We start from the raw sequence: 22,004 nt of genomic DNA on the forward strand, positions 1-22,004 counted from the left end.
ATAGAAATATATAAATGTAGCTCGCCTGTGTGGAACTCGACTTACATTTTATCGGCCAATCAGAATTACTATAAAAAAAAAAGTGAGTAAGATAGTTAGCTAATAGAAGCCGCAATGGATTTCAAATAATGGTTGCACCGCGTAGTTTCACATCAAACGGTATTACCTTTCTAAATAGATGGGGTATCTAACGCAGTAACATAAAATATTCTCTTCCATTGGCTCACTGAGAAGTATGAAAAACTTTCTACCCATTCCAACTAAAGTTACGCTAGCACAATCTCTCCTTCTACCGATTCTTGACTATGCTGACACTTGTTATACTAACTTAATTGAGGAGCAATTAAATAAACTTGAGCGATTACAAAATCTATGTATACGGTTCATATTTGGTTTACGCAAATATGATCATGTTTCCGAATTTCGCCAAAAACTCAAGTGGCTCCCCATTCGCCTTCGCAGGAATACTCACATTTTATCTCTTCTCTATTCTATTCTTTTTAATCCAGCGACACCCTTCTATCTTAAAGAGCGTTTCACTCTCCTCAGGGAGACTCATAAGCGCGCTCGTCGCTCGAATGAAAATTTATTTCTCTCCATTCCTTCCCACTCTTCTTCTTATTATTCTAAGTCCTTCACTGTTGTAGCTTCTCGAATTTGGAATTCATTACCCTTAGCTATAAGACGCGCACAGTCGTTAGCCGTTTTTAAAAGTATGGTTAAGGAGTTTTACTTGTCGCATTAAGCAGTCGTTGTCGTTGTTAATTTTTTGTTCTGTTATATCTCCTTTTTTTATTATATATATTTTATGTATTTATTTATGTAAATATTTATTATAGTATATATTTATATATTATAGTATATAAGTATATATTATATATATTTATTGTTATCTGTGTATTGTGTTAACATTTTTATATTATGTATGTATTTTATTATGACTTAAATTACTGTACCCTTCGCATATATGTAAATATTATGATCCTCTGCCCAAAGGTTGCCTGGAAGAGATCGCTGCTGAGCGATAAGGCCGCCTGTTGCACCTCATGCAACTTTTTGTTTCAATATTGTAATTTTTAGTTTTAAGTTTGGGTGCAATAAAGTATAAATAAATAAATAAATAAATAAATAAGATTGTTTCAAGTCAGACGAGTAGAACCTTAGATTAGTGCGTTCAAGTAAACACTCTTCAGGTATCGAGATCACGTGGCTACATGATAGCTGGTAGTTAGATTCTTCTGTTTCTAAGATAGATATGATTTGACCGGCTGGTGAATTTCATTTTCCATAAGTATGGAAAATACTATTTTTGTACACATAGAATATATACTAATAAATTTAGTGAAATATATGAGTTTATTAAAAAATAAAAAATCTGCAAACCAAACGGCCATTTGAGTATAAAAGCCTGAAATGCATCATCGTTTCAAAATAATGCATAAGTACCAATACAGTTAAAATTTTTTATATTTATAATTATATATATATTTTTTTTAAGCTAATGAAGACAAATATACGAGGTGAATTAAGCAATCCTAATCAAGAGGTCTGAAGATCATATTTTTAATTAAAATATTGACTAAAAAGTTTTTATTATTTTTCTCCAAAAAAAAAAAAACCACAAATATTCTTCACACATTTATTAATTTATATAATTAATTGGTTCCATTACACAATCATATACTTAAAAGTACAGACAAAATATAAATTAGATTAAAATATGAGGTATTAATGAAATAAGTATTAAAAAATAAAAATTTGTGCTTTAAATGTCAAACAGCGTTTTCGTGAACGAATAATATCACAGTACTAAAAAGAAAAACCATTCGAATGCTTATATTCACACATCACACGAGTAAAATCACAGAGTCAGTTGCTTTATAGTTTTGTTTTGAAAACATTATTTTAGATAAAGTTGTCTAGAAAATTTTATAATTAATTACTTTACAACTGTCGGTGTAATTTTACGATTATACTACACGAAGAAAAAACATTGTATAATTTTCAAGGCAGTGTTGGGGAACACTTCGATTTTTAGTACCGTACAAAATCTAAGTCACTACGAAGCCTAAATAGATTCACATTTTTCACAAATATTACAAGACTTGTAGACACCATTTATGATACACGTTTAATTCCGTATTAACATTATCAAAGTCGAAATCGTCGAACAGAAACACGAACAGTTGACACGACAACACAAATCCTATTGAACTTTACATTTTAAAGTAATTCAAGAAATAAAATGTCTTTGTTACATAACAATGACCACATTTTCCAAATTACACGGGAATCGTAGCTATAGCACTTCTGTATCTCGTGACAGACGGATTAACAGGCTGTTACCTCCTTCTTCTTGCTAGTGGTAGAAGAGAGGGAGGTTTCTTCTGCAAAAAAAATATTGGGTCACATTAGAATATTCGTAGCGCAGGCATGAATTATTGTTTATTTATAAAATATAGTAATTTAATTAAAATTTAATGGTAACAGATTAGTGCCACTAATTTTGATGTGCCCAATTGAGGACGAAGGAAAACATTGTTAGGAAACCTGCACGTGTCAGATGAAAATCTGCCGTATGTGTTTAAAACAACGACCATAACCCGCATTCGAGCAGTGGTGTACCTTTAAACCTACTCTTCAAAAGGAGGAAGGCTTACGTCAAGGGGGACATTTACTAGCTGTTTTTTTATTTAATCTTAACCGTGAATTGACGCAGCAACTTAAGCACTTGTGTGAGACTGAGGCTAATAACAGTTTGGCCGTAATTACGCTTACCTGTGCTTGGATGCAGCCTCTTGAGCACCTGCGAGATGTCGAGCCCGGTGAGGGTCCGCAGTGCGGGCGGGATGCCTCCAGCGAGACGCGCCACTTCGCCCGTAGCACCGTTATCACCGACGAGGACTATCTCGTCCGTCTTCGCTAGCGGAGCGGATACTTCTGCCGCAATCTGTAATCAAATTTAAAGACATTGACATTGAACGTAATATTTAAAAAAAATAAACTGAAGTTATCACGCAGGTGTCATGAAAATTAAGACTTTTTTATTTAATTTTGGTAGGAGGACTGGCAAATGTAGTAACCACCGTCACACATTGGCACTGTAAATTTTTTTTTTTTTCGCCTAGTTTGCCGGTATGCATATGGGCCACCTGATAGTAAGTGGTGACCACCATCCATAGACAAGAGCGCTGTAAGAAATATTAACCTTACCTTACATCGCCAATGCGCCACCAACTTTGGGAAATAAGATGTTATGTCCCTTGTGCCTGTAGGTACACTGGCTCACTCACCCTTCAAACCGGAAGACAACAATACTGAGTACTGTTGTTTGGCGGTAGAATATACGAAAAGTGGGTGGTACCTACCCAGAAGAGCTTGCATAAAGCCCTACCACCAAATATATGATGAGTGGTAGGTACGTACCCAGACGGGTGTACACAAGGCATTATCACCAAATAATTTAAAGGTAATTTACCTTTGGCAAAGCTTCGAGTACGAGAGCCATGATGGCTGCATCTCCATACTGCTTGTAGACCTTAGCTTTGGCGAGCATGCGCTCTGCGTCAGCCTTGCCCACATCGCCGATGGCGGTCGCTTCAGCTAAACCGAGCACTTTGATGCGTTCAGCATCGGCTTTAGCCGCTTCCACTGTTTGAGTTCTGTGTAAGATTTAAAAGTTTAAACATATTTAAAGCAACAACGATGTAGAAATACCATAAGAAGCCACGGGTTTAGCTTAGTTTGGCCCAACGCAATTTAAATAAAAAAATGTACTCTGTTCCATTTTTGAACCAAAAAAGGATTTTTCAATATTTTTTTGCGTATCAAGTCTTTCCTAACTAACTTCAGTTATCCATCTAGTATCCCATATTATATTTTAGTAGAATCTTCGAAAATGATATAAGCTCTACTATTTTGTAAGTACGAACTCGAAACTCACCGCAGAAAACAACTGTGAAATGTCAGAAAGTGATAAGCGAAATTGCATTGAAACAATAATTATAACATTTCAATTATACACGCGTCAAATAACGAATCAGCGTGAGTGAGTTTTCAACATTTCACGAGTGAGATTTAAAGTGATTTTTTTACCTCAACTAAAATTTTTTTTTTAATCGGCACCATATTGATTATGTTTTTAATATTGGAAAAGAGTAACTATTGATTTTCTTGACGGTTCTTCTTTGTAAAGACTACACCGAACGGTGGTAACTTTACGTTAAAATACAACTCTGTATAATGACGATTCAAATTTGCTCGTACGTGCCTACATGAATAAAGTATATTTTGATTTTGAATAGACTTGAATACGAACCGTTTTCCTTCGGCGATCGCTTGTAAACGGTACGCTTCCGCTTCAGCCGGGAGCCGTATCGTCGCCGTGAGCTCCTCCTCACGTCGCATGATTTCCTGTTGCTCCACCTAAAATTTAACAACAACAAATTTAACATAAGCTACGCTATTCTATATGAGAAGTGTGTTATCCGTCCTTGTGATTGAATTTATTTTTGATAGTTGCATGATTTAATTTTTAAATAATAGATCGATAAAAAAAATATATGTTATTTAATTGGTTTATAAATTTTGTTACATTTTGTTGACCGTAGATCTAAATCTTCCAGTGTTGTTTTTTTATTCTTATTTAGAATCTATTCGTTGGAATACCAATGGAATATATATGTTATGACCTACAATACAATAGTATTGTAGGTCATAACATATATAAATAATATTTCCATTAAAAGAAAAAAAATAATACAAAAATATAGTACAAAACAACATTCAATATTGATTTCATAGTTAAATACATTTGCAACTATTTATTAATTATCGGAGAATCATTCTCGTAAAGTCAAAGTTAATTCAACTTATCGAAATAAGGATTTAATTCTTCAAATTTAATCTGAAAGTATATAAAGATTGAGAGATTGAGATTTTTACAGTCGATGATTTCCCAAATGATTCGATCCTGTGACGTATTGCAGACGCCTTACCTCTATTTGTTTGCGTCTCTCCACGACCTCGATTTGTATTTCTTCGTTTCGTATTTTTTGTTTGATTTTCGCAGCCTGCAGTTCGTACGCTAAAGCGGCTTCAGCTTTCTGTAAATGGAGATCGTATTGAGTCTCCTTTTTCTCGATTATATATTTTAATTTTTAAACAATATATCAAACTTTGTATACGCGAGTATTTAAGAATGTAATATTACCAAAAACCGTACTTTTGACATTATTTAAGTTAAATTAGAACACACTTTTTATGAATGAAAATTATCTTAATATTCATAGTTACAGCATGGCCAAATTCAGTGTCTCACTAAATTTAAACAAACAAAAAAAATGCTAAATCAATAAGCTTATACTTGAAATTGTAGTGTTTATAAATTTAATTTAATTTATTACTTTGGATTCTTTTTTCAAAATTCAAAAAAGTTATCGTTGCTATGTATATTATAGTGTGTGTATTATAGTACACGCTGTAGTCTCCTGTGCCTGAAGAAGTACAACACTTGTATAACTTACATTGATTAATTTTAAGAAGGTGTATTTGGTGTGTATCATTTTTGAAGCTTTATTTAGCTTTACATCTAATTCAACACGACGATTCAAAAGTGTTTTTATTGCCCTTAACCTACTTGCATAAAGTGTATTGTTATTATTCAAGACTCATAAATTTAAGAAAAAATACACAGTGGTTAAATTGATAAACGGATACTTCTGTTTTATTAGTAATAATATTTATCTCCCAATTAACCGCCTTAGTCAAATAATTTTGAAAAACCCTCTCTTAGTGCTTGAAGGTACCTTCCATAAGGAATTCTCTCGCAAAATTTGATCCATCGGTTTAGCTTTGTAATGTATGAAAATTTGTAAGTAAACTTACAGCAGTGTTTATTTCCTGGTCGAACTGCGCCTTTTGCAACTTGAACAGCCTCGTGTTATCTTCTATCCTGGTATCCATAGAATACTTCACATCCATCGCACTTTTTTCGCATTCTGCCTCCTGTAAAAGTAATTATTGTGGTCAATTAATTGTCTTCGATACACCAACCGGCACCAGAGCAACATTGTGGAATAAGATCTAAAATCTCTTCTTAAGAGAAGCTGGGGACTATAAACACAAGCGGGACATATTATTTACTTTTTTACATAAACATTTAAGAATTTTTATATATTTCAGGGTTGAAATCTGTGTGTGAAATCGAAATCTGTTGAAATCTTTGAGCAATAATAGCTAATAATGTACTACTAATACTTGGTTTTTTATTTTCCAACATCACATACTAGTTTCGTAGAAAAATTTTGTTGACAATGAATGTATTTATTTTTTTATTATTTGAAACTATGGTTACATTCCAGGGCCCCAATTTTACTGACAAATTGACAGTTTACCGCAATCGAATCGAAACATAATCGCTGCGTTCAGCCGTTTTCATATTCTACAAAGAATCCAGCTGCGGTCCGGTCAAAGTTGGATCGTAATATAATCGGGATCGTATCGTAAGCGATACAAATAAGTAGAATCTGTCAAATTAAGCTGAGATTAACTTTTGTATATTGTTGTTTTGTTTGATGTTTATCTAGTATTAGTATATCTTCGCGTATCGTTTATTGGACTTCAAAAAGTTCAGTCGTTGTTAGCACTTGCTTGAAGGATTCTGTCAAAGTCAAACGCCACCTGCGTTCGATTCGGATTGGAGCATTCGCAAAAAAAAATCGAGACGCTACTGCAAATGTACCCATTACCTAATAAATTATAAAGTCGATTGAGCAATAAAAATATACTTCGTTTCTTATTAGAAATATATGCCCTTGCAATCATTAACGTAATTGTTCCTTCTTCATCTAAATAATTAAGGGCATCACATTTTACCAATTGCCATAACTACGTACATCCACGCAACATTGACCCTAATATAAAAATCGAGAACTGCCCTATAAAAATTTCGTGCACACTAAATAGCGTGAAAAATTAGGTCAAAACCCGAACTTTGATTCGAATAGGTCGCGGAACCCTTTCAACGCCGTATTTAATGGCATTATAACAACAGTATCGGCGAAATATAGTTCCTTTTATTTGTTGAATGAAATATAATCAGGTAAAGAAATCGAGTGACGAGCTCACAGAAAATAATCATTGAATTTCTATTCACATAACGAAACCGTGGACATCATAGATATAGATCCATTCACTCACGAAGACACGCGCTATGATAATTGTTACCCAATACAAGGTAACAAGTCGTGCATCTTAATCAATGAATGTGGCTTAAAATAGAGCACAGACGAGCACAAGAATTTGATGTGATTAATTAGTATTTATAATTCATTTCGTGCTCGGCGCGAAAGAAAATATCGTAAGGAAACCTGCATGTGACTAATTTCAATGAAATTCTGACACATGTGTAACAAGACCGCATTGGAATAAGACCCAAGCCTTCTCCTCAAAAGTGAGAAGAGTCTTAGCCCAGCAGTGACATTTACATGCAAAATTAAGGTGTAGAACAAATAAATCTATCATAATATAAGCAAATCATAAATCAAGAATAAAAAGCCCATGTAAATATCCCACCGCTAATTCCAGAATTGCTTTCAGAATTTAATCAAATACGTGCTTAATGTGGTATACATCTGTAAACACACTTCTAAACATTTATTTAATGTAAGCCTTACCCGTATCCCGGCATCCCTGTTCGCTTGTGCGACGCCAATGTCAGCGTCTCGCTTGACGACCGCCGTCTGCGCCTTCCCCAAACTCGCCAGGTACTGGACGTCATCGTACACGTCCTTGATCGTGAAGGATAGTATTTCGATGCCCATCCGACCGACGTCCGGCGCCGCCACCTCTCGAACCAGACCCGCGAACTGGTCTCTGTCCTTGTACACCTCTTCGACTGTAAGCGTTCCTGTTGGCAAAATCATGAATTTATTTTAATTTATATTGAACTAAATAGTTGCCGCACCTCAGCTCGTAATTAAGGGCTTAGTCGTCAGGTGTTTGGAATAAAAAGTAATCTTTTTGGTTCAGTGGTTTGGCCGTGAAAGAGTAACGACAGACAGACAGACAGAGTTACTATTGCATTTATAATATAAGTATAGATGACAAATTAAATCGCAATGATGACATAATCGTGACCAATTCTACGTGGCAGCAACTCAAAGTTGATTAACAAATTGCACAGGCATATACTAGAGTGCACAGCGTGTGTGCAAATACGAAGGACATAGGCGCACTTTCCGTTTTCATCATAGTTAGATATGACGGAACTGGCACGATCAGAGACACCGAATATGTCGTAAATTGACTTCACGTACTTTTCGAAGTACGAAAATGTAAAAACTGTTATCTCCCTAACATAGGGCTGCTACTGAGAATCTTTCAGCAGAAAAACTTATTTTGTAATAGCACGACTCAGGAAGCTACCAGGTAGGAAGCTTATAAGGCCGTAGAACACCTTGCCTATACCAACAACAGTGAAAAGGAGCCTGTGCGCGTCCCACTACTAAAACAAGTCCTCGTCTTATTTCACACACTTTAGGTGTGTGAAATTTTGTCCAATATACAGGTTTCGAAAATATTATCTCCTTCACCGTGAATTATAAATAGTATAAAAAATTCAGTATCGCTTGCCCGGATTTGAGCTCCCGATATACTCCGCTCCGCTTGTATACAGAATAAATTGTGTAAATGTGGTCGGCATTTCGAGAATAATAAATGTTCATAAGCGAGATTCGAATGCACAACCAGAATAGGGCTACATTAGGTACACCTCTTACATGAACTTTTTTTTAAATTTAATTTAACAACATCCACGGGCTCACGGTTGCCCACGCCTTTTTTATATTCTACTTTAATACATTTCGGCGTTTTATGTTTTATATTATTAACTGATTATCAGCCGATCTTCGCTGGACTTCGAGCTAGTCGTCTTCTTGGAAGACGTGGCCCACACTGACTTATATACTTTTTTTTCTCTCACAAATTATACTATATAGTAAAAAGGGAAAGTAAGTGTTTATATATATATACATTTGGTCTTACATGATCTTACAAATCCTCCTGACCAATCTCAAGGGAGATTAGCCAACACAGATGCACTTTCTATTAAGTAACCTAGGGTTAATAACTACCTCACCTCACAAATCATTCTACCAACAAAGAGTAATTCTTTGTATTGCTGTAATTTATTTTGAAGAGTTAGCCAGAATAATTACAGGTACTGGGTCTGGGTCATGTCGGCGACACATTGATAGTGTGTGTTTATCGACCAAGGTGACAGCTTAGCCTCACATTGCCCATTTGTTCGTATGTTTTGTACGTATACTTGGTGGTAGGGCTTTGTGCTAGCCCGTCTGGGTAGGTACCACCCACTCATCCGATATTATACCGACAAACAACAATACTCAGTATTGTTATATATGTTGTGCCGATTTCAAGGTTGAGTGAGCAAGTGTAACTACAGGCTCAAGGGATGTAACATCTTAGTTCCCAAGGTTGATGGCGCATTGGTGATCTAAGGAATGGTTAATATTTCTTACAACGCCTTTGTCTATGGGCGGTGGTGACCACTTACCATCAGGTGGCCCATCTGCTCGTCCGCATACCGATATCATAAAAAAAAAATGTCTTAGGAACTTAAAAAGCAAAAATGCTTTATTATTAAGATAATCATACGAACGCTAAACTTTAAGGAATTATCCGTGTCGCCATTAAAAACCTCGTATAAAAAGTTTACACGATTTCCGATAAATTTTGTAATAATCTGGTTCACTGTAAATGAAAGGAACTGCGGTTGTTTTATCCTCGGTCTGAACAAACTAAGACTAAGTTAATTTGCTGTATATATTTGCATATCATTTGAGTTTAGTTCTAGTTAATACTTTGCTAATACGGATTTACATAGATTTATAGATATTATATATCACCTTCCGTATGATAAATAATTCAGTCCAACAGTTGTTGAATTATCGTTGTATCAAATCAAGAAGGAATTTAAATTTATAACCAAATTATATATTGAAACGACGGGCTTAAATTATAGATGAACATGTTGGGAAATTTATATGGAAAGGTTTATTTTATCAATTTAATAACAGTTAATGAGCATATATTAATATGACATAATAATATATCAGTGGTCTATATTTAAAGCGGCTGAAATTGTAAAGTTCAGCTATTTGTAATATAAAACTATATAATAAAACCTTCTCCGAAACACGCTGCATCAAACACAGGCATCACTTTGAAGATTCTAATTCAATAGAACTACATGCTTTTCGTAGAAAAAAAACCATGCCGATTTTAATTAAGGTAGGGCTTTGTGCTAGCCCGTCTGGGTAGGTGCCACCCACTCATCCGATATTATAACGTCAAACAGCAATACCCAGTATTGTTGTGCCCGGTTTCAAGGTTGAGTGAGCGAGTGTAACTAAAGGCACAGGAGACATAACATCTTAATTCACATGGTTGGTGGCGCACTGGCGATGTATGGAATGGTTAATATTTCTTCTAGCGCCATTGTCTATGGGCGGTGGTGACTACTTACCATCATGTGGCTCATTTGCTCGTCCGCCTATGTCATAAAATAAAATATACATATTGCACACATGATATATGATATATCTTAAATGTCAAGAAAACAAAGTATACTTAATTCAAGTAGGCACTTACAGGATTGATTGTAGCGTATTTTACAAAAAAAAAAAAAGTTACGATGAACCAGCAAAAAAAAACTCAGTATTCTCTCTTTATTGACATATATTAAAAATATGCCAAACTGCAGTGAAAATATTGTCATTGTGGTCATAACATGACGACCGTATTCAAGATGTAGTTTAACTACTACATGCGCACTTGTATTTTTGAAGCTCGGTATGGATCACGTGCGGTTAACGTATCAATAATCAGTACTGATATAATTATATATTTTGTCTTTAATTTTTTTTTATTAAATTAATAGATACTTGCTTACGCTCACGCCTTAGCCCCTGTGTGAAGATGGCGTTAGGTTTTAGGTAGTCAATGTGTTAAGTTAGGGTATACTCTATCTCTATTCCAATAATATCATGAAAATCCGTAAAGCATATTGCATTATTGAGTAACAAACATACAAACTTTCACATTTATAATATTAAAATAATAAGGATAAATTATCGATCTAACAATTTAGAGTGAAATACAAATTGACTTAAATAAGATAAGCTACTAGTGACGTGACTATTTTCCAAATAAAAAGAAACCCGACGTTGCGAGCTTAATTCCATTTTAACTTGCGTACCAATTTTACACAACAGACGGGCGCATAGTTTTTACTTCTGACTGTTTTCGGTTCGATCGACATAAAATATAGCCAAAGTTTTACTCTATACTATTGAGCAATATTTCTGAAGCAGACATGTGGACATAAGAACCTATCTTCTCGAAAAAAAAAAAACGAAATGTGCGTCTCGGGACGCCCGAAAGAAGTAATAACTTAAACTAATCTAAGTCGAACATGCGTAAGAGAAAAGGAAGCCAGACAGACTGGCGCCGTAACGCGTTACGTAACGATTTCAAATGAAACGATAATGTTACAATATCTTGAGATTGATTTTTATTCTTATTATATATAAAGTATTTATATATCGTACATGATTTATCTTGCAGTTTTTACATTACATTAAATTATACAGTTTCTAGCTCAGATTATAAAACAAACGGCCGATGGAGCAATCACGCGAAGCAGCAAAAGCGAATATAAAATCAAAAACGGATGCAAATTCCCGGTAGTGCGCAACGACTCGTCGTTTTATCAATACGTCAACTTATAGTACTGTCACTTTAATTATTGACGTATGTATTAATAAATTGATAATTACAATGCACACTACTGGTAATTTGCATCCTCTTTTGATATTCAATTCGCTTTTGTTGCTTTAATGTAATGTTCCGAGCGCTTCATCTGCCTTTGGTTTTATAATCTGAGGTTTCTAGCTTCAATTAGTAGGAAATTTTCTAGCGTATCTTTATAATAAGTTTCATTAGAAGGAGACGGAAGATAACTACTTTCATTTCATAATGTTTTATATCTACGGTGCAATTCTTTTTGTTCTGCCAACGAAGATATGGTATTTTGATGCGTGAATCCTTTAAATGACAAATATCTTAAGATCATCATTCTCAACTCTTGAATTACATTTTCAAACGTCTATAGTCTATAAGAGTTTTAGGCGCACTTTATAAGAGCAAATTACGTTTGCGACAGACAGAATTTTAAAAAAAAACCGATTCCACTTCAAATTGGGAATATGGAATAACCGTTCTTACAATTTTATTATTAAAAATGACTTTGCGAAATTGTTAATAATTGCTGCATTGACAATCTGATATATCAAATATAATTCAATATAAATGCAACGTCGGCGTTCTTCATTTGATAGTTATATGTAATTAACATTACTTTATTTACTACATAAGTCTTATTCAGTGTTTTTCATAATCTTACCTTACAACAGTCTTACTAAAGTCAATGTACGTGTACATAACAAAACCCTCGTAACATTTTTTATAATTAATATATACAATAACATTACGTCATAGCATTCCTCGATTGTGTTCTAAGACAAAGTCCTGAGTATGTTCTTATAGAATAGTTATGCAGTATTCTACCAATATTGTATAATCGACTACCTGAATCTGTGGCTCTACCCGTGCGAAATTTATAAAACGTTACCGTCCGTCAGCTTTAACTTTACCTCCTCGAGGGGTAAAGTAGCTTATGTCCTTTCAAATGTCATCTATATCGATTCAGCGGTCTAAGCGTAAAGAGCTAACCGAGAGTTACTTTCGAATTTATAATTTTATAATAGATGAGGCAAATATTTTTACTTTGATCAGTGGAATATATTATGAAATAACGTCAATTTATAACACCCATTGAATGTTTCGTTTGAATACAGATGGAATATATAATTGGAAAAATGTAATATTCAGAAATGTGTTACGCACAGCGATGGAATCGTGAAACAGAAATAGGATTATAACAAAATACGAAGAGCTGTACTTTTTTTAAATATATTTTTAGTTTAATTAGTACTACACATAATCGCTAAACATATTCCCCTATCCAAATAGTTAGAAAAAACTTCACAGTTAGACAATAAGCATGAATCATACGTGACAAACGGGACAGGGAAAAAGTTTAAACTGCCTGAAGTTACACGTGCAGAAAGAAATAAATGTTAAATAATCTATACTAAGAGCCGAGATGGCCCAGTGGTTAGAACGCGTGCATCTTAACCGATGATTTCGGGTTCAACCCAGGCAGGCACCACTGAATTTACATGTGCTTAATTTGTTTATAATTCATCTCGTGCTCGGCGGTGAAGGAAAACATCGTGAGGAAACCTACATGTGTCTAATTTCAACGAAATTCTGCCACATGTGTATTCCACCAACCCGCATTGGAGCAGCGTGGTGGAATATGCTCCATACATTCTCCTCAACGGGAGAGGAGGCCTTAGCCCAGCAGTGGGAAATTTATAGGCTGATTATGTTTATGTTTTATGTAATCTATACTATATAAATGTTATCAACTCTGTCTGTCCGTTACTCGCCGAACCAATGAACCAAATATAACGAAATTCGATATAAAGGAAGTTAGTACCTCAAGAACGCCGTCTAGTTTTTATATCTAAAACCTGACGACAACCCCTAAAACGCTACAACGCAAGCGAAGACGCGGGCAGCAACTAGTTGTTTATATTTGTCTTTTATCGATACAAAATTAAATGACGGAAAAAAGCTTGTACGTATACCGATATCTCACCCTCTAACATCAGTAATTTTACATATGAAAGTAGAGGACAAAAGATTATGTAACACTACAACCGCTCTACAACATGTTCAGTTCTAGGCTTTACAGTTTTATCTGTATTAATATTCTAAAGATGTAAAATCTGTTTGGTTGTATGTAGGGGATTATCTCCAGAACTAATAATCGTATATTAATTTTTTTTCAATGGCCGACAGTAATAATATTTCTGAGTGAGTAAATATTGATATAATATGATTTTCTGTATATACTTAGATAATACAAGAAACCGATCACGATTTTGCATGCCTTTATTTTCTAGAACTGATCGTTCATTGAGTTTCGCCTATAAATATTCATCATACGTAAAATGACAACACTATTGGGCCTAATAATTTTGCCTGATTTTGCCGACTACCCAACGGAGGGACCAATGGTCTCAAACTATGATATATATCTTGTATCATGACACTAACAGTCAACGACCAACTTGAAAGTCCACCCAGCCCCGATTACGTAGGTAAATCTATACTGATATTATGAAGAGGTAAAAGTTTTATTGTATGTAGGGGGTAATCTCCGGAACTAATTATACAATTATAAAACAGTTCACGTTCAGTTCAGTTCAGTTCACGGGTACAAAGCTGCATTAATCCTGAGCGCTAGAGGGTACCGTATAAATTGCACCCCTGCGAAGCTGGGGTATGTCGCTAGTATAAGATAAAATGTAGGTATCGTATGAGAATAATTCTTATTCTTGTATAATTTATTTTTTATACAAATTTTATGTATCTCAACCTGACTGATATCGGCCACGGCAGCTTTTCTCAAGGGAGATAAGCGAAGCACAAATGTGTGCGTAAAAAAAAACGCTCTCTTTAACCGAATTACTCTCATAATCCGAGGGGACGGCACAAAGCTCAGGCTTAAAAACTGTAGCTATACGTGCTGTCCGAGGCATGGAAGCATAAACACTGCCAAATTCCAGACTCCCAACCAAGCATTTCCCAACAGAAAAACCCGACCTGAGGATAGAATCCAGGACCTCCGGATCTGTAGCATAATAGGCTAGATCGAATTATCAAGTTATTGACAAAAATTAAGTACAAAAAAATGTATACTTATTATGTATGTGACTTACTTTTTAACATTAAGGTATGTAAGGCCGATTGTGAGCGTCAGCGGCACCAAGGCGAACCGTACTATATCCATAGTTGTGTGTGTGTGTCTTCACTTGTAATCACTTTCATTCACGACTGTTCACTGTTACATAAACCAACAGACAACCTCAACAACACTTCATATTTAATTCCAAACTTTAGATATTATATAATTATTATTTTTGATGTCGAAAAATAAGCAAATACTTCGCTTTAAATAAGTAAAAAATATTTTTTGTAGAGAATCTTGATATTTAATAATATATACGTTTTGATATTATTTTAACTTTGTATTTTTATATCAATAATGTTATAAAAAAATTGGTTAGTTTGTAACGTAATAATATGTCAGGGAGACGTTCCGCTCAGACTAAACGATCGTATAAACTGTCCGTTTATATTTCGAGCTACATATCTGTTCTTATCCTAACGAAGTAAGGACGACAATTGATTGCAAATAGGAAGCTTATCATTATTTGCGCAGTAATCATATAAGTATCATAATGATAAGAATGCGGAATGATTGTTATCTCGTATCTGTGACGTTTCGCGATACTTCTTGACGTGTTTATTAATTTTGTTTTTATTATTCACAATCCGCAGTACGATTCTCTAAGAATTCACATCGTTTCTCACTCGTAAAATATTGACAACCGACTTAAAGCGACACGCAGTTTTAATACGTACATATATTTTAAATAACAATTTTAGTCAACGTCACATTTCACATTCTCACAATTCACGCACGCGTTCTACGGTGAGATTCGAGTTACAGAATAGCCCTACAGTATACATATTTTAGCAATGTTTAGTTTATATGACTTATTAAAAAAGTACCCTGCAACTACCAAGCATACTTGACTTTCATAAGCAATTCAAAAATACCAAGTATCATATAAAACCTTTTTTCTTCTTCAATTACGTTACAGTTACGTTTTTGTTTCTGAGTTATTGTGCCATATATTAAAGCCAATTCCTAAAACTCAAGTTACATATAAAAATAATATTGCATGTATGAAATGTTTGCATCATTCACGGTTAATTCCTTAAGTGATCTCTATTAACCGCCCACAGTACTTTGTCGTCTCAATGTGTTTTGTCGAAGCAATGTTCGTTCCCTTGACTATATATAACTAAATTTTCAACTGCTTAAGACTGTTCTGCATAAATGTATTTAATCAATTTCCTTCTGTACACAGATTTTTTAGTCGGACTTGCATTGCATAATGGTCACCAACATGCCCATAGACATGTACAACAAATAAATACTATTCCATTTTCCTGACGACATAAAAATTAAGTACGAACGTATAACGTCTTATAATAATTTTATTGTGTGCGGTTAGCCTTCGTTACTTTACGTTTGAATAATAAATCATATAATTTATGAACATAATATGTTGCTATGCACGCAGTTACACTACCTTGTTTTTTTTTTTTGTTCGCTGGAAAAACGCATTACGCGCTTTCCCCACGTGATGGAAAGTGGGGGGGGGGGGACTCCCCGGAGCCCTGGACGCCGAGTGCGCCCAGGTACGCCGGGTTTACCCACTAAAAAAACAGCGGTACCCTCTCCGTCTTTCGGCGGGCGCCACGGGATCGCTTGCGCATGCTACCGTGACGCCCTTACGGTAGGCCCACCTATGCGGGCCTCCAACACCTAGAGGGGGTTCTCGGGGTGCAGTTATACTACCTCTCCTAACGTCACATAGGTGGATTATATATAAAGTAAGACGTATTCAATAATACCAGCTGCGGTGACCTTGAGTCGAGATAGTTCAGTGGTTAAAACACGCGTGTCTTAACTGATGATTGCGGCATTGTGTTTATATTTCATCTCGTGGTAGGAGGTAAAGGAATTTAACGTGAGATAAGTTGTATATGATTAAAGTCTAACATATGTGTCTACTAAACAGTGTTAGAGTAACGTGGTGAAAAGTTCCAAAACCTTCTCAAAAGCAGCGGAGGCCCAACGGTGGGGAATTTGCTTACTTTACTTCAACTTTGCCAATTAACATTAAAATCCTTTTACATTACATTAGCAGCCTGTAAATTTCCCACTGCTGGGCTAAGGCCCCCTTTGAGGAGAAGGTTTGGAGCATATTCCACCACGCTGCTCCAATGCGGGTTGGTGAAATACACATGTAGCAGAATTTCGTTGAAATTAGACACATGCAGGTTTCCTCACGATGTTTTCCTTCACCGCCGAGCACGAGATGAATTATACACAATTTAAGCACATGAAATTCAGTGGTTCTTGTCTGGGTTTGAACCCGAAATCATCGCTTAAGATTCACGCGTTCTAACCACTGGGCCATCTCGGCTCTAAAATCCTTCATTTGACGCATATTTATGTGTATGAGTGATTGCTGGTACTTAATTTATTATTATTGGGAAACATGTACTCTTAGCTAAAATTATACACGTCCAAACTCGGTTCATACAAATTGATGTTTGCTTACAGTAATGGACTTCTACTTTACAGTGACCTCCTTTGCGCTCACTGTACTGTAACATTGATCGAAACCAACGTCTCAATAGTACCAGTAAGTCAAGTCAAAGTTAAATATTGGAAGAACTATGATGACACATTTACATTTCTTTCTATTTTTGTTCTGTAAACTTGATAAGAAAAATCAAATTACCTGTTAAGAAAATTCTTGCTAAAATTGTACAGAAGCATACCTAAGTAAGAAGTCTTGTATGAATGTGTGCAATAAACGATTACCTACACATCCTTAAAATATAGTGTTTGTGTAAAAATGTGTTTATTTAATAAAGTGACCGAAAATGAAAAATTAAAAAAAAAAAAACATAAAAGTTCCTTATGTATCCGATGGTACCCACTAGGTATCGTTTCTGTATCGTGGGTCACCATTCAACAGATTTTGTTTGCTAGTGTCGCTCGGTTTAATAATAATCAAAAATAGTTACTATTATGAATAATCCGTGAAACGAAGTACTTGTACAATATTTTCTGTTTAGTAGACTTTTTTCCTTGTACATTTATAGAATTGATATTAATGTTCAACGGGGTTATATCTTACACACGGGGCAAGATATAAATCTGAATTTTGTATGACGGAATTCGTAGAAGATAATCAAATCTCCATTTCATTGTTCAGAGCTAACAAATAAAAGTGTTCAATAAAATTTCAAAGTACCGGAAAGCTAGTCAGTCTTTCGATTCATTATTTATTTTTTATATGCACTTCGTTCCCTATAAACTCTTGAGATTAACTCACATCTACAAAGATGGAGAATCACTGTAAAAACTTTATTGCGCTTAAACTGAAATATTATAAAAAAAATTAACGTTTCAATCTTGAATTCGAAACTTAAATAATAATAATAAAAAAACAATAAAGTAGTATAAATTATTTTTGAAACATTTCGAACATCTCATATAAATATACATTTCAAAACAACTAAATAATTTAATTAATGTAGCCTTGTTTAGCAACTTTTCAAAATTTTGTTAGGAATTGAAACCCAGCTAGCAATCTGTTTTTTAATTAGATAATAGGAACGAATATGAATGATAAGAAGGAAATAGTTAAAACTACCAATGCCAACATTTTGCACTACCAGATTTGAAAATAAATTAACTGATACATAATATTATATTAATATAATACCTCTAAAAACTTGGCTACTTGGTGGTAGGGCTTTGTGCAAGCCCGTCTGGGTAGGTACCACCCACTCATCAGATATTCTACCGCCAAATAACAGTACTCTGTATTGTTGTGTTCCGGTTAGAAGGGCGAGTGAGCCAGTGTAATCACAGGCACAAGGGACATAACATCTTAGTTCCCAATGTTGGTGGCGCATAGGTGATGTAAGGAATGGTTAATATTTCTTACAGCGCCTTTGTCTATGGGCGGTGGTGACCACTTACCATCAGGTGGCCCATATGCTCGTCCGCCAATCAATGCCATAAAAAAAAAAAAAATCTTTTCGCACGAGAATAAGACTAAATATAACACGTAGTTTGTTTTATTGTAACGATTTGTATAATATCCAAAACCAGCGTACTATTCTGGAAGAAATCACTCGTGAAATATTAAAAACCGACTTTCGGTGATGCGCTATACGTTATATCCTATAAATAATTACTATAGACAATGATGCTTATCATTTTCTAACATTTCATGGTCGTTTTCTGAGATGAGTTTCGAGTTTGTCCTAACAGATCAGCTTTTTTCTCGAGCTTGACGTAGCGTAATGATTAAGATGGATTGGTTCACAAGTAACATTTGTAAAGGTTAGTTTGATTTATTAGTAACTAAAGCTTAATGCAATTTAGTTAAATGTTAAGAGATAAGGGTTTTGCGTTTGTATTGTACTTGTACTTTTTAGTTTAGGTATTACTCTTATTTAATTTTTAAATATTTATAGATGTAGACAGTGTCGCATTAAAAAACTACAAGCTTAATTATTTTGGTGTGCGTGAGATCAAAGCTTGACATTTGTCAGACGTCATACTACTTTACTAGTGTGCGTGTACTTTAGTGACCAACCGTTGGACTATTTGTTTCAACGCATTCACAACTTTGACGGTCTATCTAAACATATAAATTAATCAAGGGTTTAGACATCATAAATTAATCAATATTCTTTCTAAGAGATGAATACTTGTAATCTTTAACCATGTGAATCCAATGTGAGAGGGCTATTGTCTGAAATACTGATATTTATGAATTCAGTTCAGACACAGTTGCCTTGATTAAGTTATAATTATTTGTTTGTTTATTGAGATATATAAATAAATATGCACAGCTTGCATGATCTATTGAGACCTTGTGTTTATGAAAAATCGTTTTCATTTCGATCAATCGAAAAATATTTGATCCAGTAATTTTCTTTGTCTTTATGTGACTATTTCTAGTTATAATTAGTCTAAAATAAAATATTTATATAAGACATTATGTAGGTATTCTGATCGTAATTATATCACATTAATTAATCACACATTCGGACGAAACGTTAAATATATCGTCGACCTTGGATATAGGTCACTGTTTCACGTGACGATAATATCAATACAATTCACGTCCTCAAATCAAAACAGTATCATATTTTATTGACGTAAAAATATCGTGTACGTTTTAGCGGGACCCGCCGCTCGCGACGGTCGCGGCGGGACTGCTTTTCCGACATCCCTACGAGTCATACTTCTTGTAATGCTCTACTCAACCTGACCGATTCATTTCTGTCAAAAATATCTAAGACAAAAATTGCCTAAAATCAATATTTTAGCTTACAACAAAAACATTATTAACCAACAATACATTCATCAATAAGTTTTTATCTTCATTAAGTCTTTACTTCGATGACGCCCTGACAGATCACGAACACAGCGGATTCTAGAAACGATACATTTTTGTAATTTAATGATTTTTAACCTTATAAGCGTGTGACCTATCTCGACATCACGATATCCCTCGGATTACAGTAATACGTTTCCGTTCAATGCCACGAAGTTCGAACGATGTTACGAACCTATAATGGATTTTCACCGAAAATAAAATGAATGATTTTTTTAACGGAAAAAAGTAATTGAAAACAATTTATATATACATTTTTATATCACCACGTACATTTTTTTTCATGAAAGAAATGTGTCAAACGTTTCGATTCTACAAACTAAGCGCTACAAAACTCCGTAAAAGGTTTTAGATAAATGTTTTAAGAATGTTTTTACTTAAGTACACAATGATTTACATTTGCGAATTACTTTAATTATTAATGTGTGAAATCATTTTTGTCATTGTGACATCAGATATATTTGTACATATATGTAGACGGAGATGTCCACCTCGGGGTATAAGGCTTCGTTTACAAGGTAATCGTAATAGTTTAATTATGAACACAAACATAATTGGCACCTCGTGCACCGAAATGTCGGAAAATGTCGCGTGGAAACCGTACATGTTCCATCAACCCACATTGGATTAGCATGGTGAAATAAGCTCCAAACCTTCACTTTAAAAGGAGAAAAGGCCTTAATCTAACCGTGGGATATTAACAGATTGCTACTTTGTTTTACCTATTAAACACAAATAAGTTATTTGAAAACTGCCCTTATTTTCATATGCTCCGAATAAGAACCAGAGATTTTCAAATAATATTCATTTGTTTTGTCCCCTGTGCCACCCCACTGTTACATGGCGTGTATTCTAAAATGCTATTTAAATTCAGATCAATTCAGAGCAGCGAAGCACTTCAGAGCAGCGAAAGGAAGCGGATATTGCGAGTATAAGTATTTATAGGACGTTGAAATATAACAGGTTGCGAGGAACGACTGATTATTATTCAAACTTATACCTAAACATAAAAGATTTATCATAATTTTCGTTACAATTAATATATAAAAATTAGTTTTATTTTCTTAGCTACTCCTATCCGAAGCACGGAGTGCAAACACTGGCAACTTCCAAGCTACGGGCTGCTACGAAGAATTTTCTAACAATAAAACTCAATACCTTCTTACTGTCTGGTCTGGTCTAGTCTGGTCTCAGCGATTTAAATGCAAGAACTACAACGACCATTTGAAAAATAACCATTAGTGACTAGACATGACAACGACTAGACTAATTTAGCAGCCATGAGTCAATAGAATCAGAATTACTGGACAAGTTTTGAAATAATCGAGACTCTTCATTAGGGTTTGTCATAATACCGGATTCAACTGCTCATATAATATTATAATACAATTAATTTTAAAAATATTTAAAATTCGAAATGTCTTTATTTTTTTTAAACATATACTTTGTTGATAGCCAAATACGAATGATAGAGTTATAGTAAATAAAACCACATGTTTGAAATATCAAATATATTAATATGCTATAAACCTTAAAAGAATCGGCGAAAGAAACTCTTCCTAATACAAATACCAATTTATTATGATACTGACCTAAATTCAAAAATAAATCTCCCTAATTAAAAGTTCTTTAAGCATGACCTATTTAAATCGGAATAAAATCATCCACAAGTCAACAAATCTATCGCACATCGAAATATTTTCACATTTAAAAATAGTTTGA

The 22,004-nt window shown here is 34.5% G+C and overlaps 2 protein-coding genes across 4 annotated transcripts in view; one reads left to right on the forward strand and one right to left on the reverse strand.

Annotated features, from left to right (window-relative positions):
• The window catches only part of LOC113395533 (L-asparaginase-like), an 82,508-nt gene extending 80,922 nt beyond the window's left edge, over positions 1–1,586 (forward strand). Inside the window, exon 10 of the mRNA XM_026633132.2 lies at positions 1,499–1,586. Coding sequence (XP_026488917.2) covers positions 1,499–1,552 — 54 coding nt within the window. The 3' untranslated portion in view covers positions 1,553–1,586. The remainder of the gene's footprint in view (positions 1–1,498) is intronic.
• A 39-nt stretch (positions 1,587–1,625) lies between these two features.
• Positions 1,626–22,004, reverse strand: part of Flo2 (Flotillin 2) — a 255,373-nt gene continuing 234,994 nt past the window's right edge. For 2 of the 3 annotated variants that reach the window (XM_064218255.1, XM_064218256.1), the window contains 7 exons: positions 7,677–7,909; positions 5,887–6,006; positions 4,998–5,105; positions 4,319–4,425; positions 3,479–3,662; positions 2,779–2,950; positions 1,626–2,387 (listed from right to left, as the gene is read on the reverse strand). In XM_064218255.1, coding sequence (XP_064074325.1) covers positions 2,332–2,387; positions 2,779–2,950; positions 3,479–3,662; positions 4,319–4,425; positions 4,998–5,105; positions 5,887–6,006; positions 7,677–7,909 — 980 coding nt within the window. In that variant the 3' untranslated portion in view covers positions 1,626–2,331. Of the gene's footprint in view, positions 2,388–2,778; positions 2,951–3,478; positions 3,663–4,318; positions 4,426–4,997; positions 5,106–5,886; positions 6,007–7,676; positions 7,910–14,936; positions 15,115–22,004 lie in introns of those variants that run through there. The other variant, XM_064218257.1, reaches the window with a different exon arrangement.

The sequence above is a fragment of the Vanessa tameamea genome, chromosome 21 (assembly GCF_037043105.1).
Source record: "Vanessa tameamea isolate UH-Manoa-2023 chromosome 21, ilVanTame1 primary haplotype, whole genome shotgun sequence".
NCBI classification, from domain to species: domain Eukaryota; kingdom Metazoa; phylum Arthropoda; class Insecta; order Lepidoptera; family Nymphalidae; genus Vanessa; species Vanessa tameamea.